The sequence below is a fragment of the Calidris pugnax genome, unplaced genomic scaffold (genome assembly GCF_001431845.1).
Source record: "Calidris pugnax isolate Ruff unplaced genomic scaffold, ASM143184v1 scaffold4, whole genome shotgun sequence".
Taxonomy (NCBI): Eukaryota; Metazoa; Chordata; class Aves; order Charadriiformes; family Scolopacidae; genus Calidris; species Calidris pugnax.
The window spans coordinates 9519483-9535067 of NW_015090781.1; the positions used below are offsets into that span (position 1 = coordinate 9519483).

The window sequence follows — 15585 nt, forward strand, 5'->3', positions numbered from 1 at the left end:
TATGGTGTCTAATGGTATTGCTTTAAAGTTTTATATTTTATCTTTACAACTTAGGATAATTATTTATAGTTGCAAATCATAATGTAGTAGCATTATGGGAAACAGAATGCTGGAATGCATTGCAAAGGCAAGAGCAGGGTTTATTCAGGGTTTATTATATTATTATATTATAAAAAAGCACTTCAGAGACTACAGAAGAAAGCAACTCAAATTGTAGCAGTTCTCAGAAGCTGGGAGAGTACAAAACAGATTTCATTCACAACACACTCTTGTATCATCATCACTGTATGTATAGCCATTAAAGTATAATTGAAATATAGAAAATCAGGAAATGAGAGAACTGAAGCCAAGTTTTTCACATGTGATCAAAAAGAATATGGGAAAAAATAGAAGGGCAAAAGGTCAGCAATTAAATAGAAAATACAGTACTTTGTGTTGGAAGGGGCCTTGAAGATCATCTAGTTCCAACCCCCCTGCCCTGGGCAGGGACACCTCCCACCAGACCAGGTTATTCAAAGCCTCATCCAGCCTGGCCTTGAACACCTCCAGGGATGGGGCACCCACAGCTTCTCTGGGCAACCTGCTCCAGTGTCTCACCACCCTCACAGGAAAGAATTTCTTCCTGAGATCTAATGTAAATCTTGGCTGTCACTGATCGCCTCCTTATTTTCTGTGCCTTAGCATATTTTCCATGAGGATCTGCTCCATGATCTTGCTGGGCACAGAGGTGAGACTGACTGGCCTGTAGCTCTCTGGGTCTTTCTTTTTGACCTTTTTAAAAATGGGGGTTATGTTTCCCCTTTTCCAGTTGGTGGGAACTTCACTGGACTGCCACAACTTCTCAAATGTGATGGACAGTGGCTTGGCAACTTCATCTGCCATTTCTCTCAGGACTCGTGGATGGGATGCATCTCATCAGCTCTCATGGACTTTTACACCTTCAGGTTCCTCAGCTGGTCTTGAACCTGATCTTCTCCTACAGTGGGTGGTTCCGTATTCTCCCAGTCCCTGCCTTTGCTTTCTGTGATTCGGGTGGTGTGGCTAGAGCACTTACCAGTGAAGAGTGAGGCAAAAAAGTCATTGAGTACCTCAGCCTTGTCCTTATCCCAGGTGACAGGGTCTCTCGTTTCCTTCCAGAGAGGGCACACATTTTCTTTAGTCTTCCTTTTATCACTGACTTACCTGTAGAAGATACATGTATGTTGAATACTCAACATAATTTCTGCTTTTAAAAACCACATGAGAGATTTAGCAAAACTGCAGTGAGGGAATGCTGATGTCCTGCTGAAGGCTGTTCCTCCTTCATCACATAGTAAAAACTTTTTGAAATACGTAAATGAAAACTAGCTCCTGATCACATGCCAGTAATACAAAGCTAGCATGGCCCTTTATACAGCACATCAGTTTTTAATGAAAATGTTGTGAAGAACAATGCTGAATTACTCTGAATTTTGCCTCTTGTCTCAAAGAACCATCCTGACAATGGAAAACTCCAAGCAGAGTGTATCTCCTGCCACATCATCTTCTCCCTGGCTTCATTTCTGCCACTTCTCACTCCCATGAGTAGTGATAAGGAAGAGCTTCTGTAGTAGCTTTTCAGAATCTGAAGGTTTATTTTCATTGAGTGCATCTTCTGGGAGCTGACATTGCTGGGAAATGGACTTCATGAGAATTTCTGGACCGTATCTTTCACTTGATTTCTACCTTTTATGTTCACATCCATTTAGTAGCATGAATCCTGTTCAACAGGAAATGAGTGAGAGATTTTACTTTGTTGTATAAAAAGGTGATGTGCACTTTGGGCTGAGATTTATGGTGGTGTGCACAGCAGGCTGAGATTAATGCCAAATCTGATCCCAAGAGAGGAATATTTCACTGCTCCCATATCTCATGTGAATGTGGTTTCTAAAAGGAGCAAGGCTGAACCTGAATTTGGGTGTTAGAAGGAGAAGGTTTTTCCAGTTGTTTTAAATGGCAAAAGTTATATTTTGGTAATCTTGGTACCAGAATAGTTCTTTCAAATCTTATAATAGGATCAACAAAAGAGACAGTAAATGCTACTTGTTGGAGTGTGAGTACACATAGAGCTAGGTAACAAGCTGTGACTATCTGCTGTCAGTTTTCTAGTTCTTCCTCTCCAAACTAGGAGACATGCCTAGAGCATATAATATATTTTCAGTGGTACGTGGTCATAGTGTTACTATCTTGCAGTTTCAGGCGTTTGCACTACCTGCGTATGTCACACAAACAGAAATGGTGCTCTGCTACTATAACTTTACTGATACTTATCTATATTGACTCTTCAGGACCAAGCGTACATATTCAATTATGAATGCAGTGTTTGAAATGAAACCCTATTTCCATACATTTTGACAGTAAGCAGGTCTAAGTGTCTCCCTGAAGTTGTCCCTTCAGTAACATTTCAAAATATGGTTCAAAATTCTGGGCACGCTTTCTGTCCTGTTGACTTAATTCTGTGTTACACTCCCAAGATCGTTTGTTTTGTCAGAGTGACTGCTGGCTATGTAGCTGGGGATGTACTGAATGTTTAATTGTGGAAATCAACAGAATACTAAAAAACTGGCATTGTTATTTGGCCAGAACCAAATTACAAGCCAAACAGTGGTTAGAGCAATGATATATTGCAGCAGTATGTTGCAAACGGAAAACAAGTCCAGTACTTTGTCAACCTTTGGAAAGCAAAAGTTGTGAGAAGGCATTATGGGAAAGCACTGCAGATAGCATCCCTCCTTCTGATTAAGCTGGAGTCCCATTGAATTTCTGGTGAACTGTAATCATTTTTTTGTATGAGCATGTTCATCAGTTTCTGGTTAAAATAAAATTTTTGACAGTAGGAGAAAAAAGCCAGCACCTGCAAAAGAAAGGTGCAAGAGTGAGAAACAGCATCTTAGGGGATTATTGCTCTGAAAGTAAAAGATAGTGTAAGTAGTATTGTTTTATCTCCAGCGGGGGCAGAATTGTTCCCTCTAGGGCCCTTAAACCTCTTGTCTTTAAGGTTGTGTGTTTTGTCTTGAGTAGTAAAGCTGCAAATCTGACAACACATGTTATCACCCAGATGGAACATTAGGGAGGTATTCACAAAAACTGAATTTCACCTGGTGAAGTTAATCACCCCAGATTTCCTCTATAGACAGAAAGAGATCTGCTTTAAATCACCCCCTGCGAGTAAGACCCCTCTGGAGGGAAGCAAACCCCAGTGAATACCTCTGCCTTTTCTCCTTCTAAGTGTTCTCCTGATTGCTTGGTTGTGCTCGAAACTTCTCTCTTTTTCCCAGATACTCATACTCATACTCATACACACACAGAGGGACAGGTATTCTGATTACTTAATTGCATGAAATTATGGTTCAGCACTGTATTAATGGAGTGTCGATCACACTCTGTTTATATGAACGATAAATCTCTGTCTCACAGGTGTTCATTCTACTCGTGATGTTTAGTAAGGCTTCAGTTTTCATCACTGGTTAAAGAGTCCAACTGCATGAATGGATTTGGGTAAAAAGCTTTAAAAATGTTGTAACTCAAGCTCACAATATTTTGCAGTTTTTGTATCTTTATTTTTCTCTGATTGGTGTGCATGATCCCAATAAACAGAGATTGCTGAAGACAGAGACAGAGTAAAATAATGCTGTGCAAGTAACCTCAAGTGTACTGGTCTGGAGGAGACTTTTGCAATCCAAATGTGTCTAATTGCTATGAAGAGGTTCATAAACTAACCCCAGCTGGGTCACAGCTGTGGTACTGACTTCTAAACAAAACCAATTATAATTTCATTAGTATTAACCAAAGTATTGCTAAAAGTAAGTGAAAATAGTGCTTCGTCAGTACTCCAAGTAGATTTTTTTTCTCTTCTACAGAAATGGGTTTACAAGACCAAATTAGATTCTGGCATGATTAATGCATCGCACCAAATTCTTGCAGAGTAGCAAATTAGTTTATAGTGATTTTCTAGAAAACAAATTAAATGGCTGCACAACATCACGAGAATAGAGATGTTTTTCATAACGTGGAGAAATGATTCAATGAAAAGAAGATGTAATCAAACTGAAAATTTAATAGTTTGTGTGAAAAAAAATCCAAATGTTTCAAATATTACCGTCCATTATAGAAACCTGTGTAATTACTTGTATTTTAACACCTGATGTGTAATATGCAGTGGGAGAGCATCAAGGAATTAATCTGCATGAGGTTTGTACATATTCTAAGCAGATTATTTCTTTTAAGTGATTTTAATAGCCATCAAACCAACCCCCTTGTTTTGCTAATAATTTCAAAAAACAATTATTTTGTGAATTACAAGTGATTTGCCATTCATGTATTTGACTGATAGCTTTCTGAAAATGTTACAAATCCTACAAATTTGCTTTTTTCCCCTAAAAATGTAAACATATTTTACTACTGATGCACCTGTTTGAGCCTCTGCAACTTATATTCAAGAAATGCAGGGTAGAGAAAGTCTGTTCACATGCACAATTGTTCATGCAATTACTTGTTCCTTTTTTTTTAATGCAAAAGCAAAAAGAATTTCAGACAAAAATCTGCAATCATTTTTGCATAAAATAAGCCATGCTAAGAAAGACAATGGAACAGTTAGGGGCATTCTCAGATCTCTGTAATTATCCTTTGTGGTCCAAGGTCCAAAAATTACAATAATGTAATAAAATAATGGTCTAACAATAGATCACTTGTCTGTAACCACTGCCAAGATAAAACTTCTTAGGTAAACCCATCAAAATGCTTTAATTCTCTTAGCTTTGCGAGATTGTGAGAAGACTATATTTCTGGACTATACGTGATGCCTGCTTTATTAATTGAAATTTAGTACTGATAAGTATTGCAGCTTTAGGAGCTATTACTAAACTGGTCTAAATGTAACCATTCCTCAACCCAATTGTAGGATCAAAAGTGACTCAATAAGGGGTTTTTGAGAAGAATGATTTATCTTCAGACTCAACAGTGGTGGGTGATGGTCTCTTCTCCCAAGTAACAAGTGATAGGACAAGAAGAAATGGCTTCAAGTTGCACCAGAGGAGGTTTAGATTGGATATTAGGAAAAATTTCTTCACTGAAAGGGTTGTCAAACATTGGAACAGGCTGCCAGGAAACTGTTGGAGTCACCATCACTGGAAACATTTAAAAGATATGTAGATGCGGTGCTTCGGGACATGGTTTCGTGGTGGATTTGGTAGTGTTAGGTTAATGGTTGGGCTCGATAATCTCAAGGGTCTTTTCCAGCCAAAATGATTCTATGATTCTTGTGTTCCAGGAGGGCTTGAGTTGAGAAAAGACTGTGGGAGAAAAAGCTTCAGTTAATCAACATTAGATTGCACCAATCCCACTACCATAGTGTCTCCAGCTCCTCAGTATGTCCCCTTCATCAGTACAGTGTTTGTTTGCCCTGTTGCATGGACAAGAGCTATCCCAAAGTGCCTAGTCAATCCCTGCCTGTCCGTAGCCAGAGAGAGCAAACAGCCCATGCTATCTCTTAGCCACTGGCAGGCTGGATAGTTTAAAGGCACCAGATGTTGTACAGACCCGGATTACAGACTAAACTACAGATATCTCACACTGAAAGGGAAGGGGAAACTGCCTGACCATATTAAAAAAAATCACTACTGGCCCCTTGGAGCACAAATATTTCACACAAATATGTAGGGCCATTTCCTTTTCAAAATGATAAAAATTGGGAAGGCTGAACATTTCGTAAAAGAGCCTTTATGTATAGTCTGCATTTCCCACAAACTGACAGCAAGTAATTTATAAGTCTATTCTGGGAATAAGAGTTTCATAGTCCCCTATAGATAGCTGTTATTTCTAAATACCAAGGGTGTTATACAAAAGAGCATGACATCTCCTCTCTACTAGTGTGTGGCTATTTAATTCCACACTATCATTATTTAGTTTATTATTGTTACAGTTTAAGCTCTGTCTCATATTTTACTTATTTAATTAAGTTATATGCATAAGAAAAAGAAAACATACCTCCTGGAGTCTTGGCTGTCTTCCCATCTAGCAAAAAATATCACTGAAAGAAACCATGATGGGGTTACTTACCCAAAGTAATTTCCTAGTTAGTTTAGGTTTTTTTAATATATCTTTCTCATAGTAAGTATGGTGTCAACTTAAAATATACATCCATGCACCAAACAGGAAGAGAAGCACTTAAAAAGATATTGTGATTTTGAGGTGCTGTCAGCTTGTCCTTTTTAAAAAAATCTAATTCAAATAAAAAAAAAATTCAGTATGGCAGGTTGTGACGATACTTATTCTTCTTGGCAGTTGCTTATGATTGTTTTTCTCTGTGACTAAGTCTGTGATCTCTGGATATTGTCTAGGCAAACCTGCCAGATCAGGACCCTCAAATACACATGAAGGATTTCACTGTTTTCTGACTTTGAAATGAACTTAGCTCTGTTGTAAGATACAGTGGTTCCTCTGGCCATGTACACTCTTGAACTTCAGATGACTCAATTTTTCTCATGGAAAGCAGGCATTTGAGTATCAGATTTGTGTGCGGTTAGGAGGTTTTGTGGATCATGCTTCTGAATCCCAAATTGTCCTGGTTCCATTTTATGTGCCTTTTGGATATCTCCCCACATGACTTGATCTATACCACAGAATTGTGTACCACAAACCACATTCTGGCCTTTTCAGCCATGAAAATGAATTATGAGTTAGTCCACTTGGAGAAAGTTCCTGCGAAAACAGGAGAAATATAGGAAGTACCAGACAATCCTGAAAATGTTACCAAACAGCTAAATTGAGTAAGAATATTCCTAGCACAATGCCTCACAGGAAGTGAGAGAATTTTTTCAGTAGATACTCAGGAACACTTGCTTAGTAACAACCTTCTTGAAAGTTATGTTCTTCTGCTGTTATAGACACCATAGCTAACACGTAGGAAATATTCCTATGAAGAATAATTGTATGCAGTCCTGGTGTACATCCATAAAGGTTATGGTGAATGTGATCTGCTTCATCAAATTAAGAAATGGCTAATACAAAACTGCATTATTAAAAAGGTGGTTTTGTATATAAATGTCATTTATACATACATAATATACATTGTGTATTTACAAAATAGTTCTTTATAGACTTGAAATAATGATAAATGACAGAACTCATTAAAATTCCCTATATAATAACTGGTAGTTTCATTGATGAGCTTGAAATTGTCTTCACTGGCTTCACTGTGTGCTGTGGGCATCTTCATGAGGCACTGGGGGCTGTAATTCTCATCACTTACTCAGTATGTCTTCAAGCTGCTTTGATCCATTTCTAGGGATATTCATGGGCATTGCATCTTCTGTGATGGAAAGACTTTGAATAACAGATTCTTTATGATAACAGAACTCTGTCCACTATTAGGTGGGCATGTACAGTAGTACGTCTTTAAAGAATCAACAAATGAAAGTAACACAAAGGCTGCTGGGTGCTGAAGGGTGAAGCTCTTACTTTAATAATACAGCATTTACCCAGTCTTTTCTGTTTAAGTCTCTCTGTATGGCAGCTGTCATTTTATTTTCGTTGCTTAAGGTCACCTTAAGCAATGACTGTAATTTTGGTTAAGATATCAAACAAATCCAATTGATTTATCTGAGTTGTTATTTTATTGTCTTCAGCTGTCTGAATAATCTGATTCTGCATAACAATGAAAATATGTAGAATGTAATCAAATGAAAACATCTATCCAAATGTTATCTCTGAGTAATACGTATTTAAATTGAAAAAAGCATTTCCAGTTACCTGCCTAACCATGAATCTGAGGTCATTCTTTGTTCCCTCACTTTTAACAAAGGGGATAGTAAGAACCCAATGCATTTCTCATTAAAATGAACAATAGAGGAGGAGAAAAGGTTTTAAATATGCACATCAGTGGGTAAGACTAACTTTTCAATGTTGGGGTTTGTTTTTTTTTCTACTTTGAGAGATAGTGTAGCCTTGCGTCAGTTCAAATGTAGCTGTACACAATCAGAGGAAAACGTTTAAACATCCCAGCATGGGTATTTCCATTTAAATCTGATTACAGTGAAATAAAACTGTAGCTATTAAAGGTTTAGAAGAACTACAAATACAAGCAGTAAAAGAAGACAGTTAGTAAATGAGGTAGTAAAACATTTCAGCAGGGCAAACAGTTTATAGCGCTCAGCCTTCCTGTAGCAGACTGTGCTATTCACTGCAGACCCGCACACTGTTCCCTGAACTGCACTTAAACCTGCAATTAACCTTTCACGCCTAATGAAGCTGTTTTGCTGCAAAATTAAAATATATGGTACTCCCTGTTTTTACAGAGACAGGGAGGAGTGCATCTCAAAATGAATGACTTTTTCAGATGCTTTTGTTCGAATGCAGAATTAAAGTGCTGTTTGGTATAAATTGGGAACGCGCTTTTCAAGGCAATCTTATTTGATGTGCTGTATTTTATTCTTGTACTTATTAATTGTTTTGCATAATTGTTTAAAAAAAAAATGACAAAAAATTCACACACCAGTAATTTTACGATTAGACACTTACTTCCTGAGAATAAACTATTACCATTTAACTTCCATTAGGAAAGACAATAGTTCTGCTCAAGATAACCAAGTTCATATTGCTTTATCTGGTATTTTTCTCATTGTAGATGCAATTATCTCTTACAAAAATATACTTTCCACTTATGTATTTGACTGGGTTCACTTCTTAATGATCTTTCCATACATATCCTTAAAACAAGCTAGAGATTGTTTTAGCTGCATAGAACTAGGTCAGGTTATTTCTATAACATTTAGTAGGAAAACAAACTAAACTTAAAAATAGGTCCGTTTGTGCACCTAGGTTTGAATTTCCAGAAATTAGACTATTAGAGGTGACCCATTGGTTGTCCATGTGGGACACTTACTGATGCCACTGTTCCTTTCTGCCACCTTACACAAGAGCCAGAAGCAACCAGAGACCATGTACTGGTTTGGGAAATACCAGTTTGGATGGCAGGTAGGATATTTAAATGGCAGCATTCAGGGAAGATGAGTAAATGAAATAACTTATAAACTGAGGTAACAAATATAGAACATTATATGATTTACACTTCCAACTTGAATGACTATAAATGTACTCACATTTGTTGTTTAGATACAAAACTGTAAAATACGGGGAATGTTTTGTTGGTATATGTGTGTTAATGAATATTTAAGCCACAGCATTTTTATCAAATCTTCTGTTGTATTTTGATGCAAATTCTGCTTGCTTGCAGTGTCTGTGCATCAGCTTGACTTAGTAAATGAAATTCCTTTAGACTGCCAGTCTGAAATTATGAATTGTTCCCCCAGTTAATTGTATTGCTTTGATAACAAGGAACTGTGCTGGGCGTAGAGAACATAATAAATGAATTTCATCAGATGATTTGTGTGACATTTTGAAAAATGATCTTCTAGAGTGACCCGATTGAATGGAACTCTAACAGCATGCCAGTATATCCCAGTATGCAGCATTAAATTTGAAGGAAATAGTTCTTCCTTTTTGATAATTGTTATGTAAACTGAATGCATCCAAGTATATATTAAAATAGCTTATAAAAAAATGTAAAACCCGTTTTCCTATATAATATTCATTCCACTTAGCATACTCCCTAAGCCTGGCTGCTAAAGACAGGATCACATGGAAGCAGCTATCAAAACGTTATTTAGGTTTTATCATTGAATTTGCTAATACCGGATACTGCTGATACTTTAAAGGTGCCTCAAAGATTTTAAAAATTCAATTTATCAAAGTCCAATTTAAGGCATCGCTAGCTCATGTCAGGAAATATATGTTTATGTGAGAAAAATGACTTAATTAATCTTGGCTCTTACATATCCTGAAATGCAGCAATGATAATTGTACTTAGCGTTTTACAGTATACTGTGGAGTATTTCCAAAAAGCTGTATGCACATAAATTGATTCTTGCAACATTTTTTGAATTAAGAAAGGTGGTGTCACAGTGTGCAATAGCATAGATTTTTTCAGGATACTGGAAACCTGAACCGAATCTGACAGCGTATCATATACTAAAAAAGAAGTCTTTAGAAACACTTGTAAGTGAAAAATATTTTTTTGCACAGCTTCTTAGTAGATAAGTGTTATAATGAGGGAATGCATGAAAAATATTGCTAAAATTGGATTCTATAATAGGTAACTTGAGTTTGATATTGGCCTGAATTAAAAAATAAAGACTGCCTGTTAAACGTGGTGAAAAGTATTTTCAAAGGTTTCTTTGTGGAGTAGTTTGATAGTAGTTCGATAGTTTCTCCCATTTCTAAATGCAATGCACAAACATTTAGTAAAAGAAAATCCATGTCAGAGAGCTGCTGGTCCATATAACCAAGAAAATACTGACAGAGAGAGGTGATGCTAAGATCACACAACAAATCAATAGGAGACTTAAATGGAAGTCAGTTCTCCTGATTTCCAGTCTAGTATCTTAACTACACTTTTTTCCTTTTGTGCTTCTTCACTGTTACCAAGTAGCATTTTAGAAAGTAAGAACTTGTTATCTAACTCTGAAATGAAGCTGATCACTTCTGGGAAAGCACAAAAACTTGTAATGAAAGGAACCATCACACTGCTCTGGAACTCTTCTCAGGAAAGCTGGGCATTAATTTTTGCTTTTCCTTTATTTATCTTACAGGTCTTGCCATTGCAAGTGCACTGATAGACATTTCACAACAGAAGCCTGCGGACTGTAAAGATAAGAGTACAGGAGTCAGAAATCGAAAACATCATCTTTCAACACGTCAAGGAACTTGTGTCTGAGAATTCAAAAACTACTATTGTATATTCTGTAATGTTTTCTTTTTAAATGGCTTCCATTGAAAGCTATACTACAGCCTCAGGTTTTATGGAGGCAAATCTATGAATGAACATATGAGGTACTGTGCTCTGTTGTAGTCACACAGCCTGCTATACCCCAAAGCAGAACAAACTTCTGGTAGGTATGAGTATGTTTGATGAGCTTTAATAAAAGGAGTGGATTCTGTTAACAAAATGTGAAATAAAATACCTAGTATTCTTAATCCTGAACATATCAGAGCAGGGAAAATCCTTGAACAGAACTAGGAAAACCTGTACATTGTTTTGTAATGTAGAAGAAACTTGTATAATTGAAAATGAAGCAAATTCCAGGAAACTAAAGGACATTTTTGTATAGCTTAATGTAACAATGAGAACTGTACACTTCTTTCCTTGTAATCAGCATTAAGATTTCTTTCCAGCAAGCAGGAACTAAAGAGGATCATTTGGATTTAGGTGTTCTTTTATCATTGCCTGAAACAGGTAGGCAGTGTGTGAATTTAGTGTAGGTATAACCTGAGAACACCACATGTAATATTTGAAAGATTAATTCCATAAACAAACTTGATTTGAGCATTTCATGATTATTTTCTTTACCTTGCAAAAGCCTCAGACACATAATCTGGGCGGCAGCAGAGTGATGGGTGGGCTTTCATGTTTCTCTACCTAAGAGTCTATTCTGAATTCTGAATGAAATGTTTTACAAAGAATGCATGTGAGTCCTCCATGCCAGCTAACTCATTAGCAAAATTAATTGAGCATGGAAAAGCTTCTCCTGCAACAAAGTTTGCTGTTTTGTTTTTTTTCCAAAAGAGTCTCCGAGTTTACAAGTCTAAGGAGAGTTTAACTTGCTGTTATTCTACTTGCTCTCATTTCAATATTGAAATTTGCTAGTATTTATATATTGTCCTGACCTCCAAGCAGAGGAAATGAATCCCAGTCAGCACTTTGACCCTTGTTTTTATAATAAGGTATGAATGGTTTTTGTTCTCCCAGCTGGAGAATTTCATCCCATCCTCACTTTCAATCCAGTTAAGGAATTACCCTGCATAACAAAAATTAAATAAATATTTAGACATCCAAGTTGTTCCCAAGAGTGGTTCTCAAATCCAACATCCAGTATGGAACCTCACACAATCAGTAACCAGCAACAAAAAGCAAATAAAAGAATATCCTATCTATAGGATATTAGACTTTTTGGGGGGACATTAGTCTATTAGTCACCACAACAGCTAACCTAGCAAACAGCTTTAATGACCCTCGGTCTTTTTATTTACTCAAAGTTCATGAATATACAAAAGAGTAAGAGAGCGCTAAGGGGTAGGTAGCAGATGTGTCATGTTCTCATTTACACATTACATGGTGACAGCAGTACAATATGAAACTAGTAGTTTTGTACGAGCTTGTTGAAAGTATAGTTTCTCAACTCTAAATTTGCCACCATACTAGTACAGGAGAGTGATACAGAGGTATAAATGCCTCATGTAACAATAGACTTTTGGTAAATATGAAAGATATAAAAAGATAATTGATGTTTACTACTATATCTGTATTTTTCATGTTCTTTTTATTTCAGGAAGATGATGACATTTTACTGTTTATAGTTGACTACATAGTTACTTGCATGCCATGGTGGTGCAGTAGCGGTAATGAAGCCCTGTTGTGAGTTGTGTTTATTTTGTAACGCCATTCATACATAGAAGTACTCAGCTTAATTTGGATGAGGACTAAATGTAAAAATAACTATAAAAAGAAATGATTGTACAGTATGTAGTTATATCTTATACAGGAATATTAGGTTGCGTCTAACCATGACTGCTCTATTGTTTTGATAAATTATGCACTTATGAATTATGGTATAATTATTTCTTATGCTGGCATGATTGTTTCAGTATTTTCATATCTTAAAATAAGATTATTATCCTAAAATAATGCCATCACAATCTTGTGAATTTTATTGCCTATTCTGACCTCAGTCTCTTATATCTTAAAACTTTAAAAATTCATTTTTAAAGCTTCTGTTGGGAACTTTCAATCAGTGCTACTTAGCATAGTGAAAAAAATAATCTTTTGAAAACAACCCTTTCTGTCAGTTTTAAAGCTGATTGGTTGAACTGAATATAAACCAATGGAATTGGTTTATATGATGCATACACTTATGAGAAGGAACGAACCCCTACTCTGGAATATATTCCAAACTCTGTATTATCCTTGACCTAAACATTTCATATAAGAAATATACGGTGTGTGTTTTTGTGTGCCCAGTACACAGAAAGACCATGTGGTCTGGTAGAGCTGTTTTGACTGTACTCACACATAAAGGATTACATTCCTCCGTATCTCAACCGGAGTTTGACAATTACTTGAAAAGCAGGTATGAGTTTTAAAGGGATTAAAATATTTTATTGCAACACTGAAGATGGGCAAATAGGTATCAGCCATTTTATTGTGTTAACTGTTTAAAATGTTTTAATTGTACGAGAAAAGCATGTTAGTCATGGGATCATTCAGCATTTTCATCCACTCTGAGAATGTTTTTTCCTAAAGTATCTTTCCTCTCCCAGGGTCCCTGATTGCATGCAAACTAGTTAAGACATATAATAATAATAAAAAAATATAGAAATACTTATATAATGGCCACACTTAAATACCAGAAGTTTGCCAATACATCTCAAACCAAAGTTGAAGACTAACTGCTACAGCCTTCTATTTTAAAGACCCAAAAATAGCATAATATGACTGATAACTACCTTTTGTTAGTTGTTGGCAAGTGCAAACTTTTTAATAATGACCATCAGATAAAATGTTTTATCAACTGTCATATTATGATTGCTTCATGAAAAAGCTGATTTTTAAAAAACTCTGTTCTCTAGTTTAACTTTTCAACTCTTTCTTAGAGTCAGAAAATGTTGAATGGCCTGTATTACCCCTAATGTGATTTATGTTGGATGAAAAATAAATGAATAAGTGCTGTTCTGGAAAGTAAGCCCCAGTGAAGTTCTGATTGTCAGGATTCCACCTCCACTCCCTCAGTCTGTGTATTCTGCAGAGGGAAATTCAGTGGTTCTGAATTACTGTTCAAAACATGAGATAGACTGTCCATAGCAGCATGGGGTCACCAGCCCTTCAGTTCCTCTTTGTGCTTGTATATTTATATAAAGTCCTGAAACTACTTGAACCAAATTTTTATACATAGAAATAACACTTTTTAATACTTTCTCCCATTCATTACATTCCTATGAAATGTAATGAAATGCTAGTTTACCTATATAAAAATTGGTTATCTCTATGTTGCCACTATTAAAATTATATCTAAAAAAAAGGCCAAATTTTAGATAGGTTAAGGCATGAAGATATTAATTAGGAACATTCAGAGTCATCTGATTTGAAAATCTTCATAGCTGACTGGTCTCTTTATAGTTAGAGCCCCTCCCATCTTCCCAAATCAAAAACATTTGGGATGGGAATTTGTTATCTGTAAAATCTGCAACAATAATTATTTTCTAAATAATCTAATCTAGAGAGCTGGAATCCTGATGGTAAGAATTTAGTTTGGGATCACTTTAACAGATGTTCAGTCTTTATGCATAATAACTTTCATAGTATTCATCTAAATTATAAAATCATTATGTATCTAATTTCATTACCAGTTTTTTAAAAAGCATCTGAAAGGTTTCTTGACAATAAAGGAAAAGTCTCTGTTAAAGGTAATTAACAATCACTTTCTTTTTTTTAAAGCAAAATTGTCGTATCCAGAATGCTTGATGTTACCAGAAAAAAAATAAATAAATTAACTCTATTTTTTTCAGTCTCTAAAGTGCAGCATTACCTGAAAAGCTGTACTTTACTGATACTTATTTCAGGTTATCTTTAAAGTATGAAATCCCTAGGGCTATTTTAGGTGCTTGTAGCAAATAACAGCAAAACCACTGTTGTCTACAGGTGACCAGAATTTCCCATATTGTCTTCAGGTGTGCTTGTTAAATGCTAACGAGGAGGAACAGAGATCACAAAAGCAGGCCTTGCAGAACCCGGGCTTGTCTCAGGCAGGACTGACTGTTGTTTCAGCTTTTCCTTATTTAATGCTGTTTTACTTTCAAAATGAATGCTTATATTGCTATATGACTGCATATTTGGCCACATGTGGCTATTTCTATGGCTACAGATATTTCCGATGTAAAAAATCGTCTTGTGTATGTAGTTGAAACTCTAGTGATCCTCTGAAGTATATTGTGGAGCTGAAGGATTGTTACCTCAGGATTTCTTTCATTGGAGCTTCCTTGGTCACGTAAGTAAAAGCTCAATTATTTTTTGGTAGAAAACACTTCTTTGCACCTCTTGATATGCTAAAAGCTTCCTCTTTTTAAAGTAAGAAAGCAAGGGTGGGACTGATGAACAGAGAGAAAAAGACACAAACCGTGTCAGGAAGTATATGTGTACTTGTGTGTATCTATATCTATGTATGTAATTATGTAACTGATTTCACAGCTGATATAAACCAAAATATTCAGTTTCCTCATGTGTTACATAGAATAGTATGAAGACTAACTGAATCAGCAACTATTTATGTGTATACTAATAGTTAGTTCTACAGAAATATGATCTTAAATGTACTTCTCCTTGAAGATATAGAAGTCTGTTTGAAATACTGCGTAGAGAACGTTATCAGTTATCAATTGTTAGCAATTATTATCAATTGGCTATCAGTATTTTCAGCATGTCTGACACTGAGAGAGGCAAGAGTCTTCCATCCTTCTTTA

General features: G+C 36.0%; 1 protein-coding gene across 1 annotated transcript in view; it reads left to right on the forward strand.

Moving 5' to 3' along the window:
* Positions 1-14536, forward strand: part of ATRNL1 (attractin like 1) — a 488877-nt gene extending 474341 nt beyond the window's left edge. Inside the window, exon 29 of the mRNA XM_014959476.1 lies at positions 10665-14536. Coding sequence (XP_014814962.1) covers positions 10665-10789 — 125 coding nt within the window. The 3' untranslated portion in view covers positions 10790-14536. The remainder of the gene's footprint in view (positions 1-10664) is intronic.
* Positions 14537-15585: the final 1049 nt, after the last annotated feature.